The 14,573-nt window shown below is 34.6% G+C and overlaps 1 protein-coding gene across 1 annotated transcript; it reads left to right on the top strand.

Moving 5' to 3' along the window:
• Positions 1-5,985: 5,985 nt before the first annotated feature.
• Positions 5,986-10,372, top strand: LOC112006994 (senescence-associated carboxylesterase 101). The gene is given in 4 exon segments (XM_024039314.2): positions 5,986-6,177; positions 8,544-9,078; positions 9,380-9,704; positions 9,707-10,372. Coding segments are annotated over 3 exon segments (966 nt in total). The 5' UTR covers positions 5,986-6,177; positions 8,544-8,937; the 3' UTR covers positions 10,207-10,372.
• Positions 10,373-14,573: the final 4,201 nt, after the last annotated feature.

A 14,573-nucleotide genomic window follows, 5' to 3' on the forward strand; every position in this document is an offset into this window, starting at 1 on the left:
ATAGTTCCTAAAACATTGATTAACATTTTCCAAGTATGGTAAAAGAGAGAACATTGGATAACGAAAATTCCACTAACCCAGTGAGGTAATGATTACAAGACTTATGATTAATGGAGTCAAAGATGCTTAACAAACCCCAGCAAGTATAACAATAAAAGATTCTTTGAGACAAATAAATCGACAAAAACTGGACCTTTTTAATTATCTATATAAAAGCTTTATTATTATTATTATTATTATTATTATTATTGTAGGGACACAATTTGCGGCCTAAGCTCAAGATGAATGGGATGATGGCCTAGTGAGCCCAGTACAATAAATTTGTAGAGAGTGCGTTAAAGAACTAGACCCTAGTGAATTTAATAACGGCTAGTATGGGTTCAGAAGATGATCAAGCAAGAACATGATACATAGGGCTGAATAAATTCACTGTCTGAGGAGACGATTCTGGGTATAAATCAATATAACTGTTTACAAATACAACCTTGATTGCTACAATGTTTCTTTTCTATTTTCCCCTCTTTCTTTCATGGGAGGTCTCTCACATTATAGAGTTCTTTTCCTACCATCTTGATCCTATACTTGTTAATCATCTAAGCCTTCACTTGAGTGCATGTCCTATCAGACATCCTTTTTGGCTTTCTGCGAGTTGTGGTAGCTGAGATTACACTGTTCAGGGGTCTTCTCCACATAAATGCGGCCAGAAAAGCAGCTACAGTGCATTTAATGCGGTGGTAGTAGCTTTTCCTTTAGATATTTCTGAGTTCTAAACTTTTTTGGATCGTTACCAATAACAACCTTTACCAAGTCCTCACATTTCGCCTCCTCAGTCGAATCATCGATAGGCAACGCCGGAGGTTTTAACTGCTGTAAATCCTTTTTAGCATGAACTGAGGACTCAGCCTCGGGTTTATGATAGATGGTGGCCACTAAGCATTGTCTAGCTACAGACTGATCTCCCAGGATCTCCTTAACTTAGCCTTCGGACGGATATTTAAACTTCTGGTGCAGAGTAGAAGAAACGGCTCCTAGTGTATGAAGCTAGGGTCTGGCCACAATTGCTGTATATGGTGAATAAGCGTCCATAACGATGAAATCCACCTGCACCACTTCTGAACCAGTTTGCATGGGTAGTTTAATTTGGCTCTTCAGGGTGACAATCTTCTTATCAAAATTCACCAAAGGTGAACTGTAGGGCGTTAGATCCTCGGGTTTTAGGTTCAGGCCCTTATATAAGTCGGGGTACATTATCTCGGCACCACTGCCTTGGTCCACCATCACCCTCTTCACATCATATCTCCATAATTCTTAGGGTAACCACCAAAGCATCATCGTGAGGCTGGATGGTTCTGACTTTATCCTCAGCAGCGAAGATGACATTTATCATTCCCAAGAGGGGTTTGGAAGAATCATTTCTCCAAGATTCTGAGTTTGCCTAGCCCCCCTGACCACTAGAGTGATGTAAGAGCTATTTTAACTTGCCCTCACGGACGAGTTGGTCCAAGTGGTCCCAAAGACTCCTACAATCTTCTGTGATGTGTTTATGATCTTGGTGGTATTGGCAATAGAGGTTGGTTGCGCCTTTCGGTGTTTCCCACTATTCTATTTGGGTGTTTAAAGAATGGCTCATTCTTAATCTTCTCCAGAGCTTGATGCACCGGCTCTTGGAATACGGCGTTGACTGCTTGAAGATTCATTGATCCTGATTGTCCAACAAAATCTCTCTGTGGTTTGTTGTTACTGTATCAATCCGACTTGAAACCCCTCCTCTCCTGAGGGATAACCTTATCATTTCCTTTCCCCTGCTGCTGATCTTCCTCAACTTTTTTATACTTATCAATCATGTCCATCAGTTGGCGCACATTGGCAATAAGTTTACTAGTTAGAGATTTCCTCAAACCGTGCTTGGTTGGGAGGCCGAGCTTAAAAGTACTGATGGCCACTTCGTCAAAGTTACCATCCATCTCGTTGAACATCTCCTAGTACCTATCCGAATACGTTTTTAGGGTCTTACCCTCTCGCATATTAAAGGATAGTAGGGAAGCCAAAGATCGAGGAACCCTACGACATGTGACAGAACGGCAACCAAATGCTTGGGTGAGTTCTTTGAAGGAACTTATAGAATCCACTCTTAAGCTGTCGAACCATCTCATTGTGACTGGTTCTAGACTGGATGGGAAAACCTTACACATTAAGGTTTCATCCTTGGAATGGATAGCCATCCTCTGGTTGAAGTGGCTTACGTGCTCCACAAGGTCCATTCGACCATTGTAGATGGTGAACATTGGCTGATGAAAGCGTCGAGGAAGTTTTGCCTCTTCAATCTTACGCGTGAAAGGCAACTTGAAGATTTGGTTCGGGACCTTGCTTATAATGTCATTCCCCACACCTCTACGTGATGGGCTTCGAAATCCTCGTTCACGATGATGCTCCTCTTTATAGGAATAGGACTCGCTGGGTGGAGTTCGAGACCTTCGCCTGTAATTAACGTCCATTTCATTATCAAAAGAAACATCGGAGTTCAGAGAAGCTTGCTTCCTTTTTGCATGGCGTGATTCTCTCTTTAACTAGTCGATCTCCAGTTGCATGCTCTTGTTGTTTCTTGCATGGGAGATATGGCTCCCCCCTCGAGGTTGACTCCTGTCATTGTGTGTGGTGTGGACACTTCCTTCGCGGTCACCTCTTTGCTCAAGCTTGAGAAAAGGGTCACCTTGTTAGGATCCTCTCAACTCTGCTTGTTATGGACCTGGTTCTACCATAGTTAACCGTTGCCTTCACTATCACACAAGAACTTCCCATAGACGGCACCAATTGTAGGGACACAATTTGTTGTCCAAGCCCAAGATGAATAGGATGATGGCTTAGTGAGCCCAGTACAATAAATTTGTAGAGAGTGGGTTAAAGAACTAGGCTCTAGTGAATTTAATAACGGCTAGTATGGGTTCAAAATATGATCAAGTAAGAACAGGATACATAGGGCTGAATAAATTCATTATTCGAGGAGACGATTTTGGGTATAAATCAATATAACTGTTTACAAATACAACCTTAATTGCTACAGTGTTTCTTTTCTATTTTTCCCCCTTCCTTTCATGAGAGGTCTCTCACATTATATAGTTTATTTTCTACCATCTTGATCCTACACTTGTTAATCATCTAAGCCTTCACTTGAGTGCATGTCTCATTAGACATCCTCTTTGGCTTTCTGTGAGTTGTGGTAGTTGAGATTACACTGTTCAGGGGTCTTCTCCACATAAATACGGCCAAAAAAGCAGCTGTAGTGCATTTAATGTGGTGATAGCAGCTTTTCCTTTAGATATTTATGAGTTCTTATTGCTCCGGTACGTGTATGAGGCTCATCCTTATCGTGGAAACCTCCTGGAAGGTCACCTAGATTGCTGAAATATAGATTCGATCAGTATCCATCGTATTCGAGAAGGAGTTCCTCCTTGGACTTTAGTCCTCCGTTTCTTCTTTATGTGACTCTAAGCTTCGGGCCTCTCTCAATTACCTACTACTCCTCGGACACACCCATGTCCTCAGATAAGGCCCAAGGCCCACTAGATAAATTTGGGCCTTTATCCCTACAATTATTATTAATAGAAAGTTTATTTCATTAAACTAGAATTTGTATACAAGTGGTGGTCATGTATATCACGGTTAATAAAAAAATACCAAAAAAAAAAAAAAGGCGCACTAAGGTCCAACATAACTTTTCGGCAAAAGAAAAGAAAAGTCCAACATAAATTTTTTCACGGAGATTAATGAGATGTAAATGATAGGCAAAGATAATAAAAATGAAGGTATATTAATTACTAATTATCCATCAATCATAGCTAAATACTACCATTTTAGTAAGTTGAGAATTCAACAATTTTGGGAATGATGTTGTGTCCAGTCGAGGATTTCTCTTGTCAACAGAGCCATTAATTTCCTCAAGATGTCGACCTTAGAAGAAATGGTCATTAGCTTCCGAGCCTCTCTACATGCACCATCTAGTACCATAGAAAATTTCACATTCTCTCATAATTCAACTCATCTGAATCCACTCAATACAAAGATAGAGAGAGAGAGAGAGAATGTGAAAATTTCAGTATCTCATAAACTTCTTTTTGTTAACTATAAGTGAGGAATGAAAAATTTCACCGCAGTCAAATTCACAAGTTGTTAATAATATGTAAAAAATGTCAAGTTTATCAAAAAAATAAAAATAAAAAATAAAAAATATCAATGATAAATATAAATAAAATCCAATTAAAATTAATCAACTTAAAAATTGTAAAAAAAAAAAAAAATGTCGGCACGTACACACAATAATACACAATAAGTAATGTTAGAGACACAACTTTGTGCCACAAGGCCTACAACTCGCCACATGGCGAGTTGTGATTGACAAAAGTGTGTCCCTAGATAACTCACCATCACACATTTACTAATCACAACTCGTCACATAACGAGTTATGACACCAAGTTATGAGAAACTATGTGTCACCATTACTCATACACTATTTAAAAGAGTTGGTAGATGTTACACCCAATAACTCTATGTGTTGTGAAATTTTTCGTGTTTATAATGTAATTTATATTTTTTTTTTCTTTAGACGTGGAGAGCATAATGGAATTTTTTAAGTAGGAAAGGACAGGCACCGTCCTTCTTTTGTCTTGTCTTTGTGGAGGATTTAAGAAGAGTACTGAATCGCAGCTCACCGTGAGTGATGGTGTGAAACAAAAGAATGTTTCTTTCAAAATAGTGGAATTGGTCCAATTCGATACTTATAGTACTTATTTGGTAGCTCATTTATTTGAAAGATAATATAGAAAATGACATCAACCCAAAGCAAGTCAAGTAAACCTACACGGTCATTGACTTGTCGTCTTGTGAAATTTCCTGGAAATTTCTGTACCTTTATTCTTATATATGTGAGACTAAGTTTGCTCAACTTTACTAAGCAAATCTAAAGCTAAAGAGGATGACCCAAACTCAGTAGTAAGTGTAAATAAAATAAAATAAAAAACCAAATCATTTCTTTTTCTTTATTTCTTTAGTTGTTTGTGTTTGTTTTTCTTCACTCTCTCTTCGTTTCAAGTTTGTTTCTTGACCAAGAAATTCAATTCTAAAGAGTAATGCATCATCATTTCTTTGCTAATTTTTCTTATGATTAATTCATGATGGCAGCTTTAGCAGTGGATTAGAGTTGGCAAAGTTTGTGGTGAACCTTGATATCCTACAACATGCATGGACTGCAATTACGGAGCTATGCAAAGAAACCAGTCAAAATGAAGGACCATCTTCCTTAGTGAATTCCAAAGTTTTTGAGCTACCAAACTATAACATCGTTGCTTTTTTCACTTGGCCTGCTAATAGCAAAGACTATGTTCAGGGAAATGGAGGAGGAGATTTTGTTATATCATCAACTCTTAAGGATTCTTTTCCTCTCTTCAATTTCCTGTGCACCAAAGCCAACCCAAATTTCTCCATTAACAAACCTGCATTTCAGCTTTTTAGCTCCATTTTTGGTGTGCTCCCTTTCTTGAAATCAAAGGTAACTATATATATACTCTGATCTATTTTCCTTTTCCCTGAATTTGTATAGAAGTCTAGCAGAAGCTCCCTCATTATTATTAATTACTATCAAGGTTTTAAATTAAAAATTTATCCTTGAAATTATATCTGGTTGAATTGGTTTAACAAAAATAATAACTAGTGCATATTTGGGATATCATTATATTAAAAAAAAAAAAAAATCGTGATGATTGATATTTGATTAATTTATTTAAAATTTCTGATATCTTCCGATGTATTGATCCGTAAACCTAATATATTTCAGTTTTTTAAAAAATAAACAAATAAATAAACAAATCATTTTGCAATCTTTCACATATTTCTGTTCGTATTCTTAGCCCAATTTTAAAGATATGGATATCACTTTTCATATCCGCACCAAGACATCTCCAAACAAGCGTCTAGACCATAGTCACTTTTTTTTTTTTTCTAATAGCAAAGACTATGTTCAGGGAAATGGAGGAGGAGATTTTGTTATATCATCAACTCTTAAGGATTCTTTTCCTCTCTTCAATTTCCTGTGCACCAAAGCCAACCCAAATTTCTCCATTAACAAACCTGCATTTCAGCTTTTTAGCTCCATTTTTGGTGTGCTCCCTTTCTTGAAATCAAAGGTAACTATATATATACTCTGATCTATTTTCCTTTTCCCTGAATTTGTATAGAAGTCTAGCAGAAGCTCCCTCATTATTATTAATTACTATCAAGGTTTTAAATTAAAAATTTATCCTTGAAATTATATCTGGTTGAATTGGTTTAACAAAAATAATAACTAGTGCATATTTGGGATATCATTATATTAAAAAAAAAAAAAAATCGTGATGATTGATATTTGATTAATTTATTTAAAATTTCTGATATCTTCCGATGTATTGATCCGTAAACCTAATATATTTCAGTTTTTTAAAAAATAAACAAATAAATAAACAAATCATTTTGCAATCTTTCACATATTTCTGTTCGTATTCTTAGCCCAATTTTAAAGATATGGATATCACTTTTCATATCCGCACCAAGACATCTCCAAACAAGCGTCTAGACCATAGTCACTTTTTTTTTTTTTTCAACAAATTTCATAATTGTTGAGTGGGTCCATTGAGAATAGTAGACACAACTCACATTCATGCATGAACTCATCATTTTTTTCTTTATCACTCACAATTGACTAACTCAACTATTATAAAATTTATTGTGAAAAAAAAAAAAGTTATGTCCTAGCACTATTGCCTTATTGTCACAATCTTTTTTCATAATTATTGAGACAGCAAGTTGTAAAAAGTACACAAAAAATATTGTATCAGTGGTGATCCTGATAAGAATAAGAATCAATAATAAATTGACAACTTTACGTTTATACATTTATGAAATTTGTTCTCAAAAAACATTGTGTCTAGCATTGTCCTGTTCCAAAACAATAACTTTTGACCTTTTATTTTTATTTTTTTTATAAATATAAATTAAAGAGTATAATTTTAGAAATTTTTTATTTTCTATTTAATGGACAAAATTTAATTTAATTATAAAAGGATATGGCTTGTGTCCAGTGGAAATTTCTATTAGACACGTCTGGATTCGGACACGTGTCCACAATTCAACGTGTCCAGTGGACACTTACAATGAACACAAGTCGGACCTATTACAAAATTAGTTGTAACTTAAGACTACAACTTAACTCAATAAAATAAACATTACCGCATATTTTGAAAATCTAACCATTGAATTGTATATTATTTAGGTTCTTAATATATATGTCAAATTTACTGTCAATCAGATATTATTTACCATATGATTTACAAGCTTATATTTTATACATAATTTTAAACTATAAAGACTTGCAATTTAAATAATTTATTTATTTATTTATTTTTTTTTTTTGAGAAAGAATTTAAATAATTTATTGATGACATTGCTAGTGATTTTTAATTTTCTATAAAATTTTCAAGCATATAGGATATAAGAAAAAGATATAATTCAATGATGGATTTGTTAAAATTCACATTTAATAAAAAAAATTAAATAAGGTTGTAGCATTAGACTACAAACAATTTTGTAACTAAACTTTGTCCTTATTTACTAGAGATTTTTTTTTTTTTCTAGCCTTCTCATTATTATTATTATTACATATCTTACTCTTTCATGTTAGTGGCGTCAATGGTTGATGATGACGCCAATTACTATCAAATATATTCTTAAATCTGTATACTCTTGACTTTTATTTTGTAAATCAGTTCATCTTTTCCTTCCATGCATGTTGGTGGTGTTAACTGTTCAGATGACTGTTTTATATATATATATATAGAGAGAGAGAGAGAGAGAGAGAGAGAGAGAGACTTTTTATATTTTCTAAGAATTAGATGCGTGAATTTGAATTTATATACAATTGACAAAAAATTAAAAAGACATTTTGCATGAAATTAGAGTATATTAATTAATACCTAAAGACACTTGACGTTAAATTATTAAGCAATTAGAATGACACTTGTCATCAAGTTATTGAAAAAATTAAAAAGATATTTGACACAAAATTAAAGTCCGGTTAGAATCCAATTTTAACTTGACTGAGTTTCCATTTTAATATAGTGTATATGATATATGATGGGTTAGAGAAACTTGTTTAATTTTACAATTGCAAATAATTTTGGAGCATTCACTCCTGAGGAACTAAGTAGTTTATGCTCAAATCCAAGAGCACTCTCCACTTGCTATTGGAGGATTAATTTCAAAAGTTGCACTTCTTTTTAGAATGAAGATGTTAGTATTGATCTATGCAAAACTAAATTCAATAATAATATTAGTTTTAGATAATGTATAATTGAGCTGAAGTTATAAAATTTTAAACTTCATAGATTTTGAATTCATTAGGAAGTTATATTTATTAATTTTGTCATAAATGTATTTTTATATTTCCAGCACGGGTTAGTGTTTAATATTCATAGTTGGCATAATAATATTTAGCAATATGTACAATATCATAATGCAGATTGATAATTCCAAACCATTAATTATCACTGGAAACTCTCTGGGAGGATCTGTTGCCACTCTTTTCACCTTATCACTACTAGAAAAATTCAATTTTACAAACTCCAAACGCCCACTTTGCATCACTTTTGGTTCACCCCTTATAGGTGACGAAGACCTGCAATCAGCCATATCAAACTATTCAGCATGGAACTCTTGCTTTTTGCATGTAGTTTCTGACCAGGATCCAGTTCCCAGAGTCTTAATTAATGGTTACAAGCCTTTTGGTACATTTCTCTTGTGTTCGGAGCTAGGTTGTTCTTGTTTTGAGGATCCCCAAACCATTTTGGAGTTGTTGATGGTAGCCTATTCAGGGAGTCCTGAAAATCAAGATCCTAATAAGGTTTTTGAGTCCTATGGAACATTTGTGGAACATCTCAACTAAGGTACTTTGCAAAGATACTACAGATCATGAGTCGTTAATTGATTGGACTACACCAACATTACGGGCAGGCATTATTACACAACTAGCAGCAATTGGACTAGTGCGATCACAGGTAACTCAGTCACCATTCTTTTTGGATTGAATATAATTAGAATGCTTATTTGAGCTGTCATTTGTATGGAACATATATGTTACACCTAGACAATACAAGAAATAGAATAATGTTACATCTATGTCATTTATGAATAACGAATGAGATGCTTACCGATTAAGTATTAATAACAACTAACCAAAGCCTCTAATGTTTCTTACATGGATTAAAATTACTACAATTTGAAGTCTTTGTCATTGTCCTTGTGATCTTTCAAGACTCCCCTTATTATGGCCCAACTCATTTTTACAAGTTATTGCAGCAACTGCAGAACCTTGACATCAACAGTGTCATCGAAAAGACAGAAAGACGGGAAAAAATTGTGGCAATTTCAAACAAGCAGGCTTTTGATCCCACCAAGGGGTTGAATGAAATAAAAGTATATATGGCTTATCTAGAACAGTATAAGAAGGTGTCTAAAGACGACAGAATTGGATACTATGATAGATACAAAAATGTAATCGATACGAGTAATATTGACCTGGTAAAGCATAAGAAAATCCTCACATTGTACTGGGAAGAAATGGTTGATCAAGCAGAGAAAAGGCCTCAGACAGTAGGTGCCTCCCTTCGTACCCGTTCGCTCTTCGGGGAACAAATTACCGAAGGATGATTGAGCCACTGGACATAGCTGATTACTACAAGGCAGGAAAACAAGGCTACATAAATCAAGGAAGGCCTAAACATTACACAAAATTGGAGCAATTGCTGAAAGAAACGGAGAAACCTTCGAGTGTTCCAAATGAAATGAAGAAACAGAATGTGGCGTCAAGTCTGACAGAGGATTCCTGCTTTTGGGCTCATGTTGAGGAGGCTCTCATTTCATGCAAATTGCTGACTAACGAAGGATCAAGTGTTGAGGAGAAGGACTTTGCAAAGAAAGAATTGATTGAGTTTGAAAAGTATGTATTGGATTTGATGAAAAATTACGCAGTATCGTCTGAGATTTTCTTGCCTGGGAGCAGCTTCATGAAATGGTGGGGAAAGTATAGAGAGATTACGGGAACTTCTTATAGTTCTAGTCTCACTAACTTACTCAAGAATGACAACAATTACGAGGCTTATGCTAAAGGCTCCCTGGTCTTTTAAACTTTGTATGATAGAGATATGCATATTTCAATATCTATGTGTGCACTTCCCTTCAAACATGTGTGGTATTTCGAAGTTATTACCCAATAAATTGTAAATTAAGAACATCATCTTTTCGACTTTTTAAATTTTTGTATAATAAAATTTTCATGTCTTTCTTTTGCTATTTTTGGAGTTCGATACTTGGATGTGAGTAGATGAAAACAGTTTTAGTCATCATTATCAAAGGAATAGTTTTTTTTTTTGGCTTTGTTTATTCTTCCCTCTCAGCAAGGAAAGGCCACACTATACCATTGAAATAGTGAGCATAATTCTCCCCAACAAGACCGTTCATGATTTGCTAATATTTCTACATTTTCCAACAAAAGTAAAAAACATGATTTTGAGAGTGAAAGGAGCAGTTCAATTGATACATTAATGGTAGGGTTTATATAATGCGATTTATAATATAGTTAGGTCGGGGGAGGATGTAGAAAAAATAGGAAAAATTATATTTTCGTTACAAGGTTTTGGTTATGGGATAAAAGAAAAAGTGAAAGGAAAAAGAAAATGTCTTGAGTTGAATTCTTTATATATCATTATCTGAATTTCTTTTTATTAAATGGTAAAATAAAGTAAGTTATAAATAGTTGAATTGTTGAAGTTTTTTATCGTTGCATAAGAATTTGGAATTCGAATCCTGCTTATACAAAAAAATAACTGGTATCTTGGCCTAATAATAAAGGATAATTATCATAAAGTAGATGTCATAAATTAAAATTTTATTATATCTATTAAAAAATAAGAGTAAAAATAACAAAATGTTGAATTTTACAAAAGTCAAATTAGTATGACAACAAGCCTTGTGAGCTGGTTAATGCTATGTTCTTCCTTCTACTTGTTTGCCCCCTCCAATAAGAGAGATTTCTCAATTAGGTGTAGTCTAAGAAATATCTTATTAGCACTATAATGAATCAAGCCATTTATGAACAAATAGAGCTTCGCTCAAGAAAAAGTCTGTTTATGTTGTTTATTTATCAAACAAACCAAGCTCAAGCCCAACTTTAAATCTATAGTATAACTTGTTCTTCCCTATCCCTTAAAAGTTATATTGACTTTTAAGTGGAGTTTGTGATGTGCTTGTTTTAGAATTTCATTTCCTCTCCCTTGTGTGTGTGTTTGTATTTGGATCAATTTTTTAAACCTTTCAACTTTTTAGCTTTTCAACTTTCCTCTGATATTAAAGGTGCATTCCACCGTGCTACTATTACATTGAATCCAAATCCACATAAACCATAATTTTGTTAATATTCCCTCTCAAACTCAAGGTAGAATCTTAATAATGCCTTAAGTTTGAAATATAAGATCATGAAAATGCCTCAAAAATGCTTTGAAGGTTGATGACCATAAATGACTGTATTGAATGGAAATTGGATTGGGTACGATGGAGGAGAAAAAATCATGAAAATTGCTAGTGATCGCAATGAATAATGACAATAAATGAATGTTGAAAAATGACGATAAAGGCTTAAGAATGGTTGCATGAGTGACTAAGAAGGGGCTGTTATGGCCTAAGGACAGCTACATTGATGGCTCGAGGAATATCTAAAAGGGAATATGACATGATAAGACACGTGTGAGTGATGAGTTGGTGAATTTTGCATTGATTAGGCCAAAAAATAGGCTGATTACTGTGGCTTGGATGCCTCATATGAGAAAATTGACATCTAAAATTGTAATCTATACAAAAAACAAAAAGGATACATAATATTGGAAAAACGTCAACCCTAATATTGGTCAAAGTAGACAAAGTTAATAGTCTGGTTCATTGGTATGGATCTGTAATTTGATTCGATCTAATTCTATGATTTAGCCAAAGATCTAGTTCGAGGTTTTAACTCGGTCGTGTAGACTCAAGCTAATGTTGACAGGGCAGTGAAGCGGTTGAGTGTTGACGAGGTGGCTAATATGGTTGACTTGGAATGCGACATGTGGTTGTGGCTCCTTGGTGGGTGAGACTATAAAATATTGTAGAGAAGTAGAAGTAAGGGAGAATGAGAATGCGAGGATTATGTGGTTCAAATTGATTGTCTAAATCTATGAGATAAAATCATTTGCAACTGCATCTTTACTATATGTTGAATTATGCATTACAATACAAAATCTTAAATAAGATTATATATGAATATTACGTTAATCCTAATTGAGCCTGCAATACATTTACACTTATAATTAACAAGCACCACATATATTCCGTGAGAAACCATCAACAGAAGTGCCAATTCAAACTTTGTTATTATCATCGGGCCAGCAATGCTATATATTATACAGATGCATGGTTATTACGACTTAAGACTCGCTCATGCCATTTGGTCTATATACATGCCCAAATATTGGAATCAAACACTTGGAAGATATCCCAAAGGACAGTAAAAGATTCATGGATCATTTAGCCCCGGATAGCTAAAATAATTTTCTATCTCGTCGATGAAAACTACTGCTAAGGTTTTTCTGCCTATATAAAGGGACCAAAGAGAAACAATACCATCAATGAGCTTTGAACATCAAAGCTACTTCAACAAAATATCACAAAATTAACATGGCGATCCAAAGGCTTGCTTCTACTTTTTTCATATGGCTTGCTTGCTCCGTATTGGCTGTTTTTGCACAGCATGTAGGCACTCCTGGTCTTTCACCAGTACTAGGCACTCCTGGCCTCACACCTAGCCCTAACAACTCTAATGCACCTTTTCCATCAATGCTGACTGACTTTGTGGGTGTTGCCATTTCATTCTTTTTCCTCAAAGAAATCGATTAGGGTCCTCCTGTCCTCGCTCCTCGCTCTTCAGATATCCTTGACGGTGTGTTGAGGTCACAAGATTGTATCAATATAATATTATGTTTGATTTCATGTCTGTATTATTGTAATTAATATATATGTTTATCGCACTTGATTTAAATTTGTATTTTTTCACGTCTGTTACTATTATAATATAAATTAAAATTTCACTCTTGATCGTCCTATATATATACACAGATGATTATGCTGATATGCTCTAAGCAAATATTCATTTTAAGAAGGAACTTGGTGCATGTACTAGAAGTCTAGAATGCCTTGTGCAGGACAATCCAAAACGAAATATTGTGAACTTGGAAAATAAAAGCTCTATATATATACTTATTCGGTTTTCAACAAATATCCTAATCAGGTCAATCATATGCTGTGAGATAGCTGTGAATGGGTATTTGATGACCCATTGAACTTCATTTGGAACCGATCACCAAAAAAAAAAAAAAAACACTCAGGCATGCTCTCTCTCTCTCTCTTTAAAACATGTTTGGTTGTCAAGATCTAGAATTCAAACTTCACGTACACAAAAAAATAATTAATGTATTAGTCTGATGATAAGAGCAATCGTCATAGCCATGGATGTCATAATTATGTTTAAATTCTATTGTGTATATATATATATGGGGGGAGGGGGGGAAGTCCTAATCTAACGTAGTGGGCCTAGAGCCCCATGTGAGGATTACTGTTTGTCCGAAGAGAAGGAGGTGGTAAGGGCAAGGCCCATCTGGAAGAGGGATCCCCTAAAAAGAAAAATGATTACAATCCGAGGAGATCGTTGTCCGTCCGAAGAGATTTTATTCCTCGGACGCGAATAGTATGGATCAATCGAACGTATAAAAGGTCAGAATGATCTTCCGAGCACTCCTACTGATCAAGATAAGCTCTGAGTATATCTAGAGACGAAAAGAATGAGGAAATATCTAAAGGAAAAGCTGCTACCACTGTATTTAAGACACTGCAGCAACTTTTCTAGCCGTATTTATGTGGAGAAGACCCTTGAACAGTGTAACCTCACCTACCGCCACTCACACAGAGCCAAAGGAGATGCTTGACGTGACATATACTCAAGTGGGTTCACAGATGAAGTACAAGTGGACGATGGAGAAGATAGAAAAAGAGGATATATAAAGGAAAGAAGCTCCTAATAAATGGGGGGAGATAAAAAAGGGCAATAGAAAATAGAAAAATGTTTTACTGTAGCTCTAAGAATTGTAATCGCTACATAATCAATGATATGCCTCTTCGGACATCAATTCATTTCATGTTTATGTGTAAATTCATGCTGGTTTATACTTGGAGGTTGTGATTAACTGTTGTTAATTCTATAGTCAATCTAGCTCTTTCACCCATTCTCTACAAATTCATTGTTTTGGGCTTGGGCCACAAATCCTAACCCTACAATATATATATATATATATATATATAAACATGTTTTGTTGACAAGTCATCATTGTACCCCTTTTTTTTACTATCCTATATTTAAATTTATTTTCACAGATCATATTTAAGATAAATAAGTTTACTTCAATTTTTTTTT

The sequence above is a fragment of the Quercus suber genome, unplaced genomic scaffold, assembly GCF_002906115.3.
Source record: "Quercus suber isolate HL8 unplaced genomic scaffold, Cork oak 2.0 scaffold_236, whole genome shotgun sequence".
NCBI lineage: Eukaryota > Viridiplantae > Streptophyta > Magnoliopsida > Fagales > Fagaceae > Quercus > Quercus suber.